Source organism: Ovis canadensis, chromosome 2, assembly GCF_042477335.2.
Source record: "Ovis canadensis isolate MfBH-ARS-UI-01 breed Bighorn chromosome 2, ARS-UI_OviCan_v2, whole genome shotgun sequence".
NCBI lineage: Eukaryota > Metazoa > Chordata > Mammalia > Artiodactyla > Bovidae > Ovis > Ovis canadensis.
The window spans coordinates 69,089,788-69,109,636 of NC_091246.1; the positions used below are offsets into that span (position 1 = coordinate 69,089,788).

The 19,849-nt window shown below is 41.1% G+C and overlaps 1 protein-coding gene across 3 annotated transcripts in view; it reads left to right on the forward strand.

Annotated features, from left to right (window-relative positions):
• The window catches only part of DOCK8 (dedicator of cytokinesis 8), a 239,502-nt gene that overhangs the window by 52,756 nt on the left and 166,897 nt on the right, over positions 1-19,849 (forward strand). Inside the window, exon 2 of one of the 3 annotated variants that reach the window (XM_069576387.1) lies at positions 8,278-8,380. The exons of 1 other annotated variant lie outside the window; for it this stretch is intronic. In XM_069576387.1, the coding sequence (XP_069432488.1) occupies positions 8,278-8,380 (103 nt within the window). Of the gene's footprint in view, positions 1-8,277; positions 9,681-19,849 lie in introns of all 3 variants that reach the window. One more of the 3 variants, XM_069576388.1, reaches the window with a different exon arrangement.

Consider the following 19,849-nt stretch of genomic DNA (forward strand, 5'->3'; position numbering starts at 1 on the left):
CCTGGGGAGTTGCTCTTTCAGTATCCTATCATTTTGCCTTTTCATACTGTTCATGGGGTTCTCAAGGCAAGAATACTGAAGTGGTTTGCCATTCCCTTCTCCAGTGGACCACATTCTGTCAGACCTCTCCACCATGACCCACCTGTCTTGGGTTGCCCCATGGGCATGGCTTGGTTTCGTTGAGTTAGACAAGCCTGTGGTCCGTGTGATTAGATTGCCTAGTTTTCTGTGAGTATGGTTTCAGTGTGTCTGCCCTCTGATGCCCTCTTGCAACACCTACCATCTTACTTGGGTTTCTCTTACCTTGGGTGAGGGACCTAAATCAAGTCCCTTATGACTGTACAGTGGAAGTAACAAATAGATTCAAGGGATTAGATCTGACAGAGTGCCTGAAGAACTATGGACAGAGGTTCATGACATTGTACAGGAGGCAGGGATCAAGACTATCCCCCCCAAAAAAGAAATGCAAAAAGGCAAAATGGTTGTCTGAGGAGGCCTTAACAAACAGCTATGAAAAAAAGAGAAGCTAAAGGCAAAGGAGAAAAGGAAAGATAATTCCATTTGAATGCAGAGTTCCAAAGAATAGCAAGGAGAGATAAGAAAGCCTTCCTCAGTGATCAATGCAAAGAAATACAGGAAAACAATATAATGGGAAAGACTAGAGATCTCTTCAAGAAAATTAGAGATACCAAGGGAACTTTTCATGCAAAGATGGGAACAATGAAGGACAGAAATGGTATGGACCTAACAGAAGCAGAAGATAGTAAGAAGAGGTGGCAAGAATATATAGACAAACTATACAAAAAAGATCTTCATGACCCAGATAATCACAATGGTGTGATCACTCACCTAGAGCCAGACATCCTGGAATGGAAAGTCAAATGGGCCTTAGGAAGCATCACTACCAGGAAAGCTAGTGGAGTTGATGGAATTCCAGTTGAACTATTTCAAATCCTAAAAGATGATGCTGTGAAAGTGGTGCACTCAATATGCCAGCAAATTTGGAAAACTCAGTAGTGGCCACCACAGGTCTGGAAAAGCCACAGGACTGTCCTTTGGACAGTCAGTTTTCATTCCGATGCGAAAGAATGTTCAAACTACCTCACAACTGCACTCGTCTCATATTCTAGCAAAGTAATGCTCAAAATTCTCCAAGCCAGGCTTCAGGAATACGTGAACTGTGAACTTCCAGATTTCAAGCTGGATTTAGAAAAGACAGAGGAACCAGAGATCAAGTTGCGAACATCCGTTGGATCATGAAAAAAGCAAGAGAGTTCCAGAAAAACATCTATTTCTGCTTTATTGACTATGCCAAAGCCTTTGACTATGTGGATCACAACAAACTATGGAAAATTCTTAAAGAGATAGGAATACCAGACTACCTGTCCTGCCTCCTGATGAATCTGTATGCAGGTCAGGAAGCAACAGTTAGAACTGGATATGGAACAACAGACTGGTTCCAAATAGGGAAAGTAATATGTCAAGGCTGTATATTGTCACCCTCCTTATTTAACTTATATGCAGAGTACATCGTGCAAAATGCCAGACTGGATGAAGCTCAAGCTGGAATCAGGATTGCTGAGAGAAATATCAGTAACCTCAGATATGCAGATGGTACCACCCTATGGCAGAAAGTGAGGAACTAAAGAGCCTCTTGATGAAAGTGAAAGAGGAGAGTGAAAAAGTTGGCTTAAAGCTCAACATTCAGAAAACGAAGATCATGGTATCTGGTCCCATCACCTCATGGGAAATAGATGGGGAAACAGTAGAAACAGTGACAGACTTTATCTTTTTGGGCTCCAAAACCCCTGCAGATGGTGACTGCAGCCATGAAATTAAAAGACGCTTACTCCTTGGAAGAAAAGTTATGGCCAACCTAAACAGCATATTGAAAAGCAGAGACATTACTTTACCAAGAAAGGTCCATCTAGTCAAAGCTATTTTTTTTACAGTAGTCACGCATGGATGTGAGAGTTGGAGTATAAAGAAAGCTGAGACTGAAGAATTGATGCTTTTGAACTGTGGTGTTGGAGAAGACTCTTGAGAGTCCTTTGGACAGCAAGGAGATCCAACCAGTCCATCCTAAGGGAAATCAGTCCTGAATATTCATTGCAAGGACTGATGCTGAAGCTGAAACTCCAATACTTAGGCCACCTGATGTGAAGAACTGACTCATTGGAAAAGACCCTGATGCTGGGAGGGATTGGGGGCAGGAGGAGAAAGGGACAACAGATGATGAGATGGCTAGATGGCATCACCGACTCAATGGACATGAGTTTGAGTAAACTCCGGGAGTTGGTGATGGACAGGGAGGCCTGGCGTGCTGCAGTCCATGGGGTCGCAAAGAGTTGGACAAGACTGAGCGACTGAACTGAACTGAGCTGAACTGAAGAGTAACTATATGTAAACTCAGAGTAAATTATATGTTTGTTTTTCTTTATTCCAGTCCTTTCACTGTTGTTTAAAACATGTCAGATTCAGGAAAATCCTAAACCTCTTTAAATACTTATAGACAAGGTTGTGTTTTTTTTCATCAGTTATAAAAATCCTTCCAACCATTTTGGCTGCTGGCCGTACAGGCATAGAGTGAAAGAATTTTCCTTTTGGTATGAAAGCCAGAGAGAAGCCTTCTGGAGCTGTTCAGTTTCCTAGCACAGCTGCTGATGTAGATGACAGTGCTCATTGTTCAGCTTGGAAAGTCTTAGGCATCTTTGCCAGTTAGAGCTGGAAAGGTGCCCAGGAGATCATATAGCCCAGCCCCTTCATTTTCCATGTAATGAAACGAAGACCCAGCTTGGTTAACTGATGTACTTAAATATAGAACAGCTGGCAAATGGCAAAGCTGAGGACCAAGTCACTGAGTTCAGACTCTTTTTCTTTGCTCTTCTAGCTATGCCTCTTATTAAGAAAAATAGGGTAACCCAGTGGTTAAAATGCTTGAAGTAGGAGTATAGAAACCTAATGTCATGAAATGTTAAAAAATGTTAAAAATGCTTGAAATGCATTGTTTTTTTCCCCCATCAGTCCTGTTCCTACTGACTTCTTTTTTTTTCTCAAAATATGGTCCCAAAGTTTCCTTTTCCTGGAACAGGAAGCATTCCTAAGTATTCCAAGGCTGAATTGGTAACTCTCATCTTTGCTCACAAAGCACTGTGCAGATTCCTGCACAATATGCTTATCATATTGAATTATAATTATTCAGTTATCCATCTGCCCTCCTCCCTCCCATCTACTGGACTTCCAGGAGCAGCAACGGTATCTTCTTGGACTTCACTCCCTAGCACTTGACAGAGAGTCTGGCACTGTGGATACCCTCAGTGTTTTACGAATTAATGAATCAACCAGCCACTCTCTCATAGGCTTGCACATCAGTGAATCTTAGGCTTTCTGGCACATAAAAATCATCTGAAGTTCCTGATTAAAAGTTTATTTTTCCAGGCCACACCAGGAGACATGCTGCTTCAGGACTGGGGTGGGGGTCTAAGAGTCTGAGAATAAAAACATGCGGCTTTGCTACCCACTCGATTTCACCATTCTGACCCTAGAGCAGTGGTGTTGACTGATATTTGTGCAAATAAAGAAGATAATATTTATCAAACAGTTCAAGTTATTAGAAGAAAGGTATCTTAGCTCATCAAGGAAATATAATATAAATCTAGCATCCTAAAAATTATCTTAGACATACTGAATTTGATCTGAGTCTCAAATGCAGAGGAATAAAACCCCCACACAATACCTGGATGGACACCATACCTGTATGAGCTCTTTCCTTGGTTGGGTTATCTGATTTTTTGTTCCATATTAGTAAACATAATAGCTAATGTTTACTTACTTTTTAAAAAAAAAAAACAGTAGTGCATCTAAGCCTGCATGGCACTTTATATGTGCATACTCTTTTTTTTTTAATGATGACCTTAATTAGCAACTTTACAGGAGAAAAAGCTGAATTGGGGTAGTTATTAAACTCCTTTTGTATAACTACGAAAAAGTTTTCTGAACATTGTGGGATATTTATTTATACACATGTTGTTGAATATTTGTATTCAGTTCCTCATGTTACTTTTTACTTGTACCTTATTTCTTTATGCACATTTCTATACAAATATTTAAATGGTCAAATAACATTTCATGTATTTTATCCTGTTACGTAGTCAGTGTTCACCCTAATGTTCTCCCCAATAATGTTGGTTATTTTCGATTATTTGCTATCATATACAGAGTTCTTATGCTCATTTTTGTTCAAATTGTAGTTTTGTATGAAGTCCAGGGAGTATGTTCCCCAGGTGAGATGGGTTAGGTGAAAGAGTAACAAGTTCTAGAGCTCTTGTCTCCTATTGCAGTATTATCTTCCAGAGACACTGAACCAATACAGAACCCACAGGGGTTTTCCCATAGCTTGACCAACATATAATATTATTACCCCAGCTTATTTTTGCTAGCTTAAATGTGCATAGGGCACGACTGAGCGACTTCACTTTCACTTTTCATTTTCATGCATTGGAGAAGGAAATGGCAACCCACTCTAGTGTTCTTGCCTGGAGAATCCCAGGGATGGGGGAGCCTGGTAGGCTGCCATCTATGGGGTTGCACAGAGTCGGACATGGCTGAAGTGACTTAGCAGCAGCAGCAGCAGCAGCAGCAAGGCCTCTCCAGAACTATTTTATTTGGAAGTTCTTTAAGTGAACAAGAAGCAGTTCCTTTCTGTGTGGGAAAGTTCACTGTTATAATTTTCAGGACAAACAGTTCATCTCCTTATTTGACAGTTTTGAAGGGACAGGTTTAATTGCCTTTTGTAGAGACAGGAAATAAGATTGGGGCAGGCTTGATGTGTCAGGGAACAAGATCCGTTGTATAGCTCTGATGTGGAGGATTGCAACAGGAACACCAGCTGCTTATGTAGGGTTGGGGAGCAAGCACGTTGTGATGGCATGATCAAAAAATTATTGGGCTTTTGTTGGACAAAATGAAAGCAAGAACCTGTCCCTCCCACCATTGTATAATTCTCTTACGATGCCACTTTCTTTCATGAAGGTTTTCAGATATTCAGGTAGACCTCTCTGGTCTATGACAGGAAGGACTTCAGAACGGCCAGAAAACTAAAACTCATTATTTGAGAAGCCTTGTGGGGGAGGACCTGGAAGCAGAAGTCACAGGGTCAGTTTGTCAGTCTTATGTGTGAAAAGTCAACTCAGTCACGGAAAAGGACCTTTGCGTAGTTCTCTCCACCCTTCGTGACTATGGTCACCTTCTTAAATAAGCAAATAAGTGATTGCTCTACTGGTTTGGGTCCCTGTGCGAAAAACAAGATGCAGTGTTGTTTGTGAAAGATGGGCCTTTTGTTTTGGGTAACAGTCTAGCCTCTTGATTTTTTTTTAGAAATTGGTGACTGTTGAATTTGTAATGAAAATCAGCCTGTTGAGCACTGTAGATTAAAATCTGAAAGTATTCCTCCATTATAGGTTATCATGCTAAATTCTTGGCTTCATTCACTGTTGTCTCTCTAGAACACTCACTCACTCTCTCTCTCTCTCTCTCTCTCACACACACACACACACACACACTTGTATCTGTTATCCCTCATCTTTATTTGGAAATTATTCAGATACCACACAATTCACACATTTAACATGTATGAGTCACTTGTTTTCAGTATATTCACAGAGTTGACCATCCATCACCACAATTAATTTTAGAACATTTTCATCACCCCTAAAAGAAACTCCATTCCCAATAGCAGTCACTCCCCATTTGTCTTCAATCGTCCCAGCCCTAGGCACTCATCTGCTTTCTGTCTCTATAGATTTGCTTATTCTGGACTTTTCATATAAGAAGTTATACTGTATGTGGTCTTTTGGTTTAGCTTCTTTGACTGAATGTAATGTTTGCAAGGTTCATCCGTATCATGGTATATATCAGTACTTTTTTTGTTGCTGAATAATATTCCATGTATGATATACCACATTTTGTCTCTCCATTCATTATTCAGGATTCCGGGAAGGAGAGAGAATTGTCTTGTATTGGGTTACACGTCCATCCCTTTGATTGGTAGTTGTACCTGTACAACATGAGGGTGTCAACCCTGAAAGGAAATTGAGGCACTCTTGGGTTGGGAAAATGGACACCACAGGTGGGATCAAGACAACTTTTCTGCCTCTCTAGATGCACCACATTGCTGAGATTAGGACCCAAGCAGATCATGTTGGAAACCTCATCATGGAGGAAAGTTAATAATTATGTCCTAGTATACTTTATAATAGAGAAAATATAATAAGATTTTTAAAATAATATTTAAATATTTTAAGTTATAATTTTTAAAGTGTATATATCTCTATGTTGGACGTATCAGTTCAGTTCAGTTCAGTCGCTCAGTCGTGTCCAACTCTTTGCGACCCCATGAATCGCAGCACGCCAGGCCTCCCTGTCCATCACCAGCTCTCGGAGTTTACTCAGATTCATGTCCATCGAATCAGTGATGCCATCTAGCCATCTCATCCTCTGTCGTCCCCTTCTCCTCCTGCCCCCAATCCCTCCCACCACCAGAGTCTTTTCCAATGAGTCAACTCTTCACATGAGATGGCCAAAGTACTGGAGTTTCAGCTTTAGCATCATTCCTTCCAAAGAAATCCCAGGGCTGCTCTCCTTTAGAATGGACTGGTTGGATCTCCTTGCAGTCCAAGGGACTTTCAAGAGTCTTCTCCAACACCACAGTTCAAAAGCATCAATTCTTCGGTGCTCAGCTTTCTTCACAATCCAACTGTCACATCCATACATGACCACTGGAAAAACCATAGCCTTGACTAGATGGACCTTAGTCGGCAAAGTCATGTCTCTGCTTTTGAATATGCTATCTAGGTTGGTCATAACTTCTCTTCCAAGGAGTAAGCGCCTTTATTTCAAATACAGGGTTTCATTTGGTCCTCAATAATGTTAGTTTCTAGTTATTCTCTATAGTGGCCTCATTGTGGTTTAAATACACTTTTGTGAACTAGCGTTAGAATCCAGCCACCAAAGACTGACAATGAGAAAATGAGTTCCAAGTTACAAATGACTAATGAATGAACGCTTTGACTTTTCCCACACAAAAGTCAAGTTGCTCAGAACTCCCCCAGTGATTAAGAATCTGCCTTGCAATGAAGCGAACACAGGTTTGATCTCTGATCCGGGAACTAAGATCCCAAAATGCCCAGGGGTCAACTAAGCTGCAAAGAGAAATACCACATATACAACGAAGATGCCTCATGCTGCAACCAAGACCTGACACAGACAAGTACATATTTGTAAAAAGAAGAAAATAATTTCTTTAGTCTGATAATAGTAATAATAATAATAATAATAAAAGCCAACCTGCTCATTGTCTGGGATATTGCTGGTCAGTGCCACCCACCAGCAGGTGTGGATGTGGAGCGGGACTCTTCCTGTGCCCCTTCTGCCTGCAGGGATGTTGTCTGAGGGCTCAGCAGAGTCACTTCCACTGACTTGAAGGATCACTCATTGGAGCGGTTTGGAACAATTACAGCACTTTCAATTCCAGGTAGCACCTAAGGTGCCTGTGGGGAGGTAGAGGTGTCCATAAAGCAGTTCTCTGGCATTTTCCATGATAGCAAGCAGCGACCGGACGTGCTCCACCGCTGAAAGGAGAGTGACTGGTTCAAAATGGCGACTCTGGCCTTAAAGGACTGTCGTCAGAGGCCAGATGTCCTCGCACGGAAACTGTGCCTCTGAACGGGCTGGGAAGAAGGAGCTGAGCGCCCTGGGTCTTTTGTTTGGGCCAAACTTTTCCCCCTCGTGCTGCCATCCTCCAGTGCGCGCCTGCATGCTGAGTCGCCTCAGCCATGTCCCACTCTTGGCGACTCTTTGGGCTGTAGCCCGCCAGGCTCCTCTGTCCATGGGATTCTCCAGGCAAGAATACTGGAGTGGGTCGCCGTGTCCTTCTCCAGGGGATCTTCCCAAGCCAGGGATCCAACCGGGGCCTCTTAAATCTCCCACACTGGCAGGCAGGTTCTGTACCACTAGCACGCCTGAGAAGCCATCATCCTTCCAGTATTGGGCAAGTGCCCTGTCTGCAGGCCTCCTCGCTTCTGCGAACTTCTCAAGGGAGTATATGATCACCCTAAAGCCCTAGTGTCCACTCAGAGCCCACTGAGGGCATTTTAGTAAGTTCTGCCAGTCACCCAGCTCAGGAATCAGTTTTCTAACGTGATATCAGAGATTGTATCTATAATTGCTGTGATGCTTTAAAGTAACCACTTCATTTAGATTTTTCTGTTTTAACCCAAGGTATTCTTCTGCGGAAATAAGGAAACAGTTTACCCTCCCACCAAACCTTGGCCAGTACCATCGACAAAGCATAAGTACCTCTGGCTTCCCCTCTCTTCAGCTAGTAAGTATGAGTTACAGGTTTGCTTAGAGACTGATCAAGGGCAGAAGTGCCCCGCTTATGCTTATGCTTCCTAAGTCTTCTAAGATTTTCCCACCTCTACCTTACATCACCAACCACCAGTTCCTAGCCCTGCGTCTATGTTTTGACATCAGTTTCCCTCTCTCCTGTGGTCTGTGTGCATGCCAGTCGTTTCAGTCATGTCTGACTCTTTGTGACTCTATGGACTATAACCTGCCAGGCTCCTCTGTCAATGGGATTTTCCAGTCAAGCATACAGGAGTGGGTCACCATGCCCTCCGCCAAGGGATCTTCCCAACCCAGGGATCCAACTTGAGCCTCCTGTGGCTCCTGCGGCTCCTGCATTGCAGGTGGGTTCTTTACTGCTGAACCACAGGGAAGCCCCTCCTTCCATCAGCTAGGGCTTAAAGTGCAAAGTGAACCTAATTCTGAAGTTTCTGGACTCGGTGGACTTCCCAGGCTACTTGCTTTCACCCAAATTACGATTCACATTTTGGGGAAGGGAAGGATTAGCCTGGAAACTTAATCACCATTTGTAACATGCTTTTTTGGGGGAAAAAATTTTTTTTTTCCAAAATCTGAAAAGTCAAGTTATGAACCTTAAGCTTTTAAAGTAATTTTTTGGAATAATTTTATTGTAATTTACTTACAATAAATTCACTCATTCGAAGGTGTACAGTTTGAGGAATTTGGCCAGTTTATAGTTAATTTGTATAGCCACGATGTAGAATGTTTTACCCTAAATAGCCCCGCTGTGCCCCTTTCTGTGGGTCTTCCCTCGCAGTCCCCAGACAGCAGCACCAGGCGATCACCAGTCCACCTCTGTCATAATTCTGCTTTCTCTGGAACTTCGTATCATTGGAATCAGACGGTATGAACCTTAATTTTTAGAACACCCCCCCCACCTTTTAAGTTGAAGATTGCACACATTTTTATACTAACACCAGTTGTTGAGTGTGTGTATATATGTTATGTTATTTGAGGACTAAATGCCAGACGTGACCAGTGGGTTAAATCTAACTTAAATGAGTTGGTTGGTAAAACCAGAAGTGAGCATTCACTTCCTTTGTGAGAGAGCTGCAGCCTCCACTTTACTCACTTCCTCACTTTCTGGCTTGTTCTAGCGGTTATCTTGAGGAGCTTAGGTTATTTTTTCTTTCTCACTTGTTCCTTCAAAACCACTTCTGCTCTTAGAAATTGGTAACCTGCCGCCCAGTTTCCTGTAGCCGCCATTTTGTCTCCTGTGGCAATTTCCACACCGTGTAACTGTGTATCTTTCAAAGGTATGTTTGCTGGAGGGATTTGTGATTCTTTCAGTAGGATAATTTGTGGGTTATGTCACTGGTGAAACAGTAGTACTAAAAAATGTATAGCACCTTTTACTGCAAAAGATAATTTGCCATGGCAGTGCTTTAAAAAAAATCTATTTATGACTTTGGTAGCATGTTCAACTGCCCTTTTTATCTGTACTTTTTCTGTTTCAAAGTCACAGATTATAATAAAAGCATATCAAGTGCATAACATCCATGATGTATTAGATATACTTTAAGATAAATTTGGTATGCTTTTTAGTTTCATTGGTGCTGATATATATTTCATTGAAAAAAAATTTTTTTTAATTTCTGACCAAAATTGTCTTATAGAATGTACAAAATGCAGTTAGAAAGTGACTGGATACACTTTTAAATCTTAAACAAGGTGGGGGATGTGCGGTTTGGTTCTTTGCTTCTCTGTAAATTTAGATTACAGCTTTCTGCAGTAGCTGCCTTGAGAAATAGTGTGGCCCTCACTATTAAGAGGCTTTAAGGAAGTTTAGCTCACAGACGTTAACCCCTTAGCTACACACCAGCTGCAGCCTGAAATTTCTTCAGGAGAAATTTTTTTTAAGCCGCAAACCTTAAAAAATTGTCTCCTATTTGCAGGCGTTCTTCTGGTAGTTATGCCTCCTCATCACTAGGTTTTGACAAACGTGAATTTGGATGAATTATTTCATTAGCTAGATGGTAGAATTAATATGTGGCTTAACTACTCATTTTCTAATAGAAGATCTCTGAGAAATAGCAAAAATGTTTATCTATACATGAGTCAGGTATAATTTCTACCTGATTCTATTTGCAAATGAATAGCCTTTAAAACGTGTTTCTCCTGCTTAATTCCATTTTAGTCTTCTGAATATTTTTCCCCAGGTCTTACTCAGCTTTAGCACAGTGTGCAGACCCTGTTTCTTCTGATTAACTGCGTGATGAGCAGATGGCAGGAGAGGGCCAAAATCTGCCTTGGATTAATCTTTTGTTTTTTAAATGCATGGCCTACTCAGAAAAATCCGATCACCCTAATGTTTACCTTGTGGTCCTGTCATAATATCAGAATGAAGTGGCTGTTCTTTCCCTTGAGTCATCTTTCTGAATGGAGGTTCCTCCAGCAAAAATCATCCACTTACATGATAATTTCCCTTTTCCTTAAGAAACTACTTCATTTCATAGAAAGATAATGAGACATTTCAGGAAGATTTATTTCTGGAAAGGCAGAGGAATGAATAGTTTATCGCCTAAAGACTCTCAACCTGAAGCAGCTCTTCTTAAATGAGAAGCCATAGACTGTTCATTGTAAGATTTTAGATGATTGAAAAATTTGACTAAGTGCATTTTGACTTTTATTTCCCTTACCTTTGTTTATGGAACCACCATTTCAACAACTCCACATGCTGATATAAATAATTGTTTAATTTTTAAGAGTATTTAATTGGCACCAAGTTATTTATTATGGTTTTAAAATGTAATGCTTATTTTATAGTGGAGTAGAGTTTATTTACAATGCTCTGCTAGTTTTAAGTGTACAACAAAGTGGTTCAGTTATATAGGTTATTGTAGAATATTTAGAAGAGTTCCCGGTATACAGTAGGTCCTTGCTGACTTTCTGTTTTATATATAGTAGTGTGCATTACTATATATACACATGTTAATCCTAAACTCCTAATTCATCTCTCCTCTGCCCCCTTGCCCCTTTAGTAACCCTAAGTTTGTTTTCAAAGTCTGTGAGTCTGTGTCTGCTTTGTAAATAAGTTCATTTCTATCATGTTTTAAATTCCATATATAAGTGACATCGTATGTTTGTCTGACTTATTTCATTTAGCATGATCATCTCTAGGTCCATCCATGTTGCTTCAAGTGGCATTATTTCGTTTCTTTATAGCTAAGCAATATTCCATCATGTGTATGTACCACATTTTTATCCCTTCCTCTGTTGATGGACATTTAAGTTGCTTCCATGTCTTGGTTATTGTAAATGTGCTGCAGTGAACGTTGGAGTGCCTGTATCTTTTTGAAGTATGGTTTTCCCCAGATACATGCCCAGGAATGGGTTTGTTGAATCATATGATAGTTTTTTTTAATTTTAATTTTAAGGAACCTCCATACTGTTCTCCATAGTGGTTGTACAAATTTACATTCCTACCAACAGTGTAGGAAGGTTCCCTTTTCTCTGCGCCTTCACCAGCCATTTATTGTTTGTACGTTTTTTGAAAATGGCCATTCTGACCTGTGTGAAGTGATAGCTCATTTTGGTTTTGATTGCATTTCTCTAATAATTAGTGATGTTGCGTAGCTTTCTATGTGCTTTTTAGAAATTGACATTATCTAAAACCCAATCGATTATAAGCTTCTTGTTGTTTTGCAAGAGGCAGGAACTTGCAATCAGGTGGATCTGGGGTGGAGTATAAGTATCACTTTTTAGTTACATACCTAGGGGGCAAGTTATTTAACTTTGACTAGGACTTCAGTTTCTTCACTTGCACTATGGGCATAGTAATGCTACCCCTATTAGGGTTAATACAGAAGGATAAAATAGATTCTGTGTAAATAGAGGCTAATGCTGCTGTCCTATGTATTTGGCACGATGGAGACACTGTGGGAGATTTCAAGAAGATTAATAGGAGATGCTTTTGCCTTCTAAGGGCCTTATGATATATTTGGGAGGGCAGATAAAATAGAGAATCCAAACTGGCTTCAAGTATGGTAGGTATTCAGGAGAGAAAGATCTAAGATAAAAAAAATAAGAAGTAAAGGCTTGAAGGAGGAGGCTGAGAAGATTTAGAGGAAGCTTCTCAACCCTGGCTCTAATTAGAATCACCTGAGACCTTTAGAAACACACCTGTGTCCTCTTATAGAAGAATTACGTCAGAATCCCAAATATCAGTATTTTAAATTCCCTGGGACTTTTACAAGTGGTCCAGATTGAGCACCAGTTAAAGAACCTATATACATAGAAGTAGTACAGATATTGATAGGAGGAGGAACATAAGAAAGGCAGAGTTCCTTTTGCTGTCCTGGCTGCTCTGCATTTCAGAAAGTGTAGTAAGTGAAGGCTACTTGCTAATCCTGTGGATATATTTTTATATGCCTATAGTGGATTCTGTCATAAATCTGATAAATCAAATGAGAGGAAGGATGTGTTTGATTTTGTGGGTATTTGTGGGTATTTGTGTGTGTGTGTGTGTGTGTGTGTGTGTGGTGTTACTGGGTTTTCATTTTTTTTAACTCTAATTGTAAATGTTAGCTGTGATGATTGTGTATACATACATTTTCAAAGTAGATAAAACATAAAAATTTTGTATTTTTTAATATGAAAAGGATCTACCATTTAGATTTGGTTTTATAGACAAAATGCAATGATGCAGACTTACCGTGGGTCTTTTGTGACACTCTTAATAGTCCTATGTCATGGGCATGTAAATAGGTTGCATACCCCTTGATGCCAATCACCTATAAAAGCAAAAAACTATATATTAGTATCTTCATTAAGATGAATCTGTAAACTATTAAAACAATTTTTCTGATTATTCAAAGTAGAAAGGAGAGTGAAATATACAAGAGTAGAAAGGTAGGTCATCTTTGCCCTAACTTAGAATTTGAGACACTATGTGCATGGTTAATAACCTACATTTTTATAGAGGGAAAATCTTATTTTTTAAAATGAGAAAAGAAAAATTATGAAGTAAAATGGAATGAATCAGCTGGGCCAGAACAGTTCTTGCTAAAGAGAAGGATGTGTAGAAAGCCACATCCTGGATATAAACGAAAACACCATGGTTACACGATGTGCTTATATGTAACAGTTATGAAGGGAAAAAAGGAGGTCTCATACTTACAAAGCACTCGTTTTTGGTACATGTTTAAGCTTCTGTGTAATCAGGCAACCTTTTTGTTTCATTACCAAGGGTGATCTAAATGATGGGTCACTTGATAAACATGGTGATCTTCTTTTATTTTTCCTTTGTGCTTCATCTTTCTAGAAGTTAGGCTGTCCTTAGGTTTCAGTGATTAACTGGAGGGGACATGATGGAAAATGAAGATGTCGTTATAATTTCCACGCACATTCACAATTGAAGGTCAGATGAGTGCCACCCTGCATGCAGAGCATGAGTTTCATTACTATCATGGTAAAGCAAAGGAATCAAACCAGTCTTGGTAAGATTAGATTGATGTCCGTTGTGGCATGTCAGTATCTTCTGTGCAGTGGCGTCAGTGGAAGATTGCCACTGGTGGAAGCAGGGACGTATTCCTTAATCTAAGCCATGGAGGGCTTTGAGATGTTGAAGCCGGAGAACTTTACTGCCTTATGCTCTGTTTACTTCAAGATAGTAGAAGAGCCAAGAGGATTGCTTTAGGTATTCATTCATTCAAGAAATATATGTTAGGCCTCACTCTGTGCCAGGAATTGCTCTAGGAGCTGGAGTGACGATAGTGAATGTAACAAAGTGTCTGTCTTCATGAGCTTGCATTCTAGAATGAGAGACGTAGACAAATAAGTGAATGTAGACCATATCAAGGGATAGTAAGTGCTTTAAAGAATGAAACATGGATAGGGAATAGGGAGTGACACAGAAGAGGGGACTATTTTGGATTGAGTGGTCTGTGAAGGCCTGCAGGTCTAGAAAGGAGGCACTTGGGAAGAATTATGAATGAACTTAACAGGTATTTGAAGGAAGAGTATTCGCTTTAGAAGAAACAGCACATTCAAAGTCCCAAAGCAAGAGCACGTGGCATGCTGTAGGGACAGTAAGGATGCAGACAGTGGGCTGAGCAGAGTGGGCAGTAGGAGATGAGATGGTAGAAGAATCAAGGCTGAGTCATAGGCCTCTGAGACCTTGGAAGAATTTTGGCCCTTACTTGGATTGAAATGGGAAGTTATTGGAAGCACTGGCTTAGCACAATTTGCATTTTTATTATAAAGATTGCTTATAAGGTTCTTTTTTTATAAAGATCTTTCTTGCTGCTATATGGAGATAGATTCCAGATAGATGGGGAGGGCAGTTAGGAAATTGACACAATAACTCAGGAAAATGATGGCAGTGCTTTGGAAATGGGTAGTGGCAGTAGAAAAGGTGAGAAGTGGTTGGATCCTAGATAGATTTCAAAAGTAAAGTGGATGGGATTTTCTGATAGATAATATGTACGATGTGAGAGAGAGATAAATTGACATTGACCCAAAAGATTTTCCCCTGTACAGCTGGTGGAATGGAATTGCCACTTGCTGAGATGTAGAGACTTGAAAGATATAAGAAGAGCAGATCAGCAGGAAAATTAAATAATTTTGAATTTGTTATGTTTGAGAGGCCTGTTAGATCACCAGAGAGTGATGATGAACTATAATTGCAAAAATCAACCTGAATGTCAGGACAAAGATTGAGGCTACAGATCATTTTAAAAACAACAAAAAAAGGTATTTAAAGTCATGGACATAGATGAGATCATATGGGGGTAAATTCAGACTGGGGAGAGAAGCTCTTTTAGGACGCAGCCTGAAGGCACTGCAAAGCGGAAGGAGAACCTAGAAAAAGTGGTGTCCCAGAGGGGGAGTGACCAAGAACGTGTCTGTTCCAATTTGCTGGACTGAGGGGTTTCCTGGTACATGGACTTTCAGAACCTGGGATACACTAGGACAGTTTGTTCCTCTCCAGGTGAAGAAAGTGTTTCAAGAAGGAGAGAGTGATTAACTGTCCAGTGCTGTAGACAAACCAGGAGTGAGCAACAGCCCTTGAATTTGGCAACGTGAAGGTCTTGGATGACATTGACCAAGACTTGCCTCTCATGAACAGCCAAGTCAGTTTGAGGACCACCCCCCATAGGGATAAACATGCCTGGTGGTACAAGGACAAGGCACTTATAAGCATCATGCCTCTTCCCCTACCCCCAGCCTATGGGCATGAAGCTTCCCTCATGTTGTAACAAACTACCTGGTCCCTTGTGGTACTTCCTAGCTGGCACAGTGGTAAAGCATCTGCCTGCCAGTGCAGCGGATGCAAGAGACACCAGTTCAAAACCTGGGTTGGGAAGATCCCTTGGAGGAGGAAGTGGCAAACAGTTCCAGTATTCTTGCCTGGGAAATCCCATGGACAGAGGAGCCTGGTGGGCTGCAGTCTGTGGGGTGGAAAGAGTTGGATATGGCTGAATAAACACATGTACATCCTTATGATTACCTGTGTGACTTGGGCCAAGTCATTTAACCTCTCTGTTTTTCAGTATCCTTATTTGGGAGATAATGTCCAGATTTGTCATTTTAATCTTCTATCAATGTGTTGACTGCTGTGCTAGGGCTACATAGATTAATTTTCAACAGACATGGTTCTGGTGCTGTAGAAATTTTCAATTTCAAGTTGAATCATACACCATGTCAGGAGAACTAGCCATTGATATACATTAAAGGACAAAGGAAAATTCAGACCCTTTTCATTTAAAAAATGGATATTTGTGAATAATTTAAGCCTTTAAAGTATTTATAGGGGCTTCCCTGGTGGCTCATAGGTTAAAGTGTCTGCCTGCAATGTGGGAGACCTGGGTTCGATCCCTGGGTCGGGAAGATCCCCTGGAGAAGGAAATGGCAACCCACTCCAGTATTCTTGCCTGGAGAATCCCATGGACAGAGGAGCCTGGTGGGCTACAGTCCACAGGGTTGCAAAGAGTCGGACACGACTGAGCGACTTCACTTTACTTTTTTCTTTAAAGTATTTATACTATTTTTTGTATTTCTAGTCTTCTGTTGATCAGACCTCTGGGGGGAGGGGTGGAAATAGCTAGAAAGAAAGACTGCACAAACCTTCACTAGAGGAGTGTTGAAAATTGATTGAAGGCATTGACTGCGTCTCTTTGGCCTACTGCTGGACTGCTTAGGACACCAGTGAGTATATGTTGAAGGAGTGAAAGTAGGTGTATTAGTCTGGATTCAGCTGGAGCAGTGGAGCTGGTAGGAGATGTATCTTCACGTATGATAAGGAATTGATTACAAGGCATTGGCTTACCCACTGGTGGTGGCTGGCTAAGCGAGCCTGAGGTCCACAGGGCAATCAGGAAGATAGGATCATAACATGCTGGAACTCCAAGGGTGTGATCTAAAGCTTGAAGCCCTGGAAATTCCAGAGAGCCTCCACCCTCTTTGAAAAGGCATCCAACTGGTTAAGTCAGGCCACCCAGGCTAATCTCCCTTTTGATTACCTTAAGTCTGTAATGTCGCATTACAGCAGCAGTTCAACTGGTCTTGATTGTATCAGTAGGTATGTGTCTGCTACCGAATAACTGCAGCCTCCCGTCTGTCCTCCAGTTCTGGCAAGAGAACACCCCTGTAGCCCACCACACCTGGAAAAATACTAGGAAGGCAATTTGGAGGAATGTAGTTCTGCTGAGCCAAGTTGACACATGACAAAGCCATTACAGTCAAAGTCTGATTTAGGATAATTTGCTATCTTAAGTTTTTTTTTTGTTTGGTTTTTGTTTTGATTATTTAGATTTTTTTCAGACATTATTTTAACAAATGATAATTCCTTGGATAAGATGAACTTGAAATTACTTTGGACTGTTCAAACTAGTCTGAGTCTCCACTGATTAGAAGGTCACATATAACTCAGTAGCAGAGAAAACAAAAACAATACATTTTCATGTTTGACTTTTATTCTCCCAAGAGGCCGAGGGACTGATCTTAGAACATCCCCCCCACCACCCCGCCCCACTCCATTCCCAAACTTCAGCCCAGTGAAACACAATACCACTGTAAATCTCAATATTTGTATATACCTAAATAGCATTGTGTATGTGGGTATGTGTTGATTGCTTCATAATATATAAAACCCACTCTTGAGATTGACTTCAGATAACTTGGAGAACAGAAATCTCTTTTGGTTCCTGTTTATTATTTGAACATGCAAGAGGAGCAACTTGCTCAGAGGCCTAGTTAACAGTAGCTGGCATCTCTACTCACTGGCCAACAGCAGGGCTAGTTTATATCATCTTTGCAACAACAGTTTCCTCCCTTGTTAGTTTCAGCATAGAAAGTGTGGGGAGACTAGTTATTAAATGCTGGCTGTGTGTAGTGTTAGACTAATGCTCAGTAATTCTATCATTATGGCTTATTTTTATAGTCTCTTCAGTCCTGAAGTAGATTCACCCCTTAAGAGTATTATGATTTTATGATCAATTGTGCATATTGTATTTGGCACATTGCCACACAGTGTTCAGTGATGATGCTATATACTTTTTCATAGCTCCCCCCTCCAAAGATAGCATTATTTTTTATGTGAGAAAGTGTCAGACTTCCCTGTCCCACAGTCGACTCAAGATCTGTAGAAAGAGCAGCTCCATAAGGGACAGCTCGGTGACTTGTATTTATTTATTTTTTTAAAATATTTGTTTCTATTGATTATTTATTCAGCTGCACTGGGTCTTAGTTGTGACACTTGGGCCTTTCTAGTTGCAGCATGCAGGACCTAGTTCCCCAACCAGGGATCAAACCCGGGTCTTTTGCATTGGGAGTGCCACTGGACCACCAGGCAGGTCCCCCAGTGACATGCATTTAGTAGATGTTCAGCAAGTAATTGCTGAATGAGGAAGTCAGCTGTCCTTTCTCCCTGGCTCTTGGGCAGCCTGTCCAGTAGGTGACAGGTGCCATTATCAGCCAGGCATTTTTTCTAATGCTTGTGACTTTGAATTTTTAAAAGTGAAAGTATTAGTTGCTCAATCGCTCAGTGTATAACTCTGCAATCCCATATACTGTAGCCTGCCAGGCTCCTCTGTCCATGGAATTCTCTAAGCAAGAATGCTGGAGTGGGTTGCCAATTGCTTCTCCAGAATATCTTCCCGATCCAGGGATCAAACCTGGGTTTCTCACATTGCAGGCAGATTCTTTACTATCTGAGCCACCAGGGAAGCCCTTTCAAATTTTAGGGATGTGACAATTATAATACTTAGACTGGACCTAAATTTTTCTTCTCTCTGATGATTTCATACAAACGCCATTTCTCTATGGAAGCTTCTCAGTTCAGTTCAGTTCAATCGCTCAGTCGTGTCCGACTCTTTTCAACCCCATGAATTGCAGCATGCCAGGCCTCCCTGTCCATCACCAACTCCCAGAGTTCACTCAGATTCATGTCCATCAAGTCAGTGATGCCATCCAGCCATCTCATCCTCTGTCGTCCCCTTCTCCTCCTGCCCCCAATCCCTCCCAGCATCAGAGTCTTTTCCAATGAGTCAACTCTTCACATGAGATGGCCAAAGTACTGGAGTTTCAGCTTTAGCATCATTCCTTCCAAAGAAATCCCAGGGCTGATCTCCTTTAGAATGGACTGGCTGGATCTCCTTGCAGTCCAAGGGACTCTCAAGAGTCTTCTCCAACACCACAGTTCAAAAGCATCAATTCTTCGGTGCTCAGCCTTCTTCACAGTCCAACTCTCACATCCATACATGACCACAGGAAAAACCATAGCCTTGAATAGACAGACCTTTGTTGGCAAAGTAATGTCGCTGCTTTTGAATATGCTATCTAGGTTAGTCATAGCTTTTCTTCCAAGGAGCAAGTGTCTTTTAATTTCATGGCTGCAGTCACCATCTGCAGTGATTTTGGAGCCCCCCAAAATAAAGTCTGACACTGTTTCTACTGTTTCCCCATCTATTTCCCATGAAGTGATGGGACCGGATGCCATGATTTTTGTTTTCAGAATGTTGAGCTTTAAGCCAACTTTTTCACTCTCATCTTTCACTTTAATCCAGAGGCTTTTTAGTTCCTCTTCACTTTCTGCCATAAGGGTGGTGTCATCTGCATATCTGAGGTTATTGATATTTTTCCCAGCAGTCTTGATTCCAGCTTGTGTTTCTTCCAGCCCAGCATTTCTCATGATGTACTCTGCATAGAAGTTAAATAAGCAGAGGGACAATATACAGCCTTGACGTACTCCTTTTCCTATTAGGAACCAGTCTGTTGTTCCATGTCCAGTTCTAATTGTTGCTTCCTGGCCTGCATACAGATTTCTCAAGAGGCAGGTCAGGTGGTCTGGTATTCCCATCTCTTTCAGAATTTTCCACAGTTTATTGTGATCCACACAGTCAAAGGCTTTGACTTAGTCAATAAAGCAGAAATAGATGTTTTCCTGGAACTCTCTTGCTTTTTCCATGATCCAGCGGATGTTGGC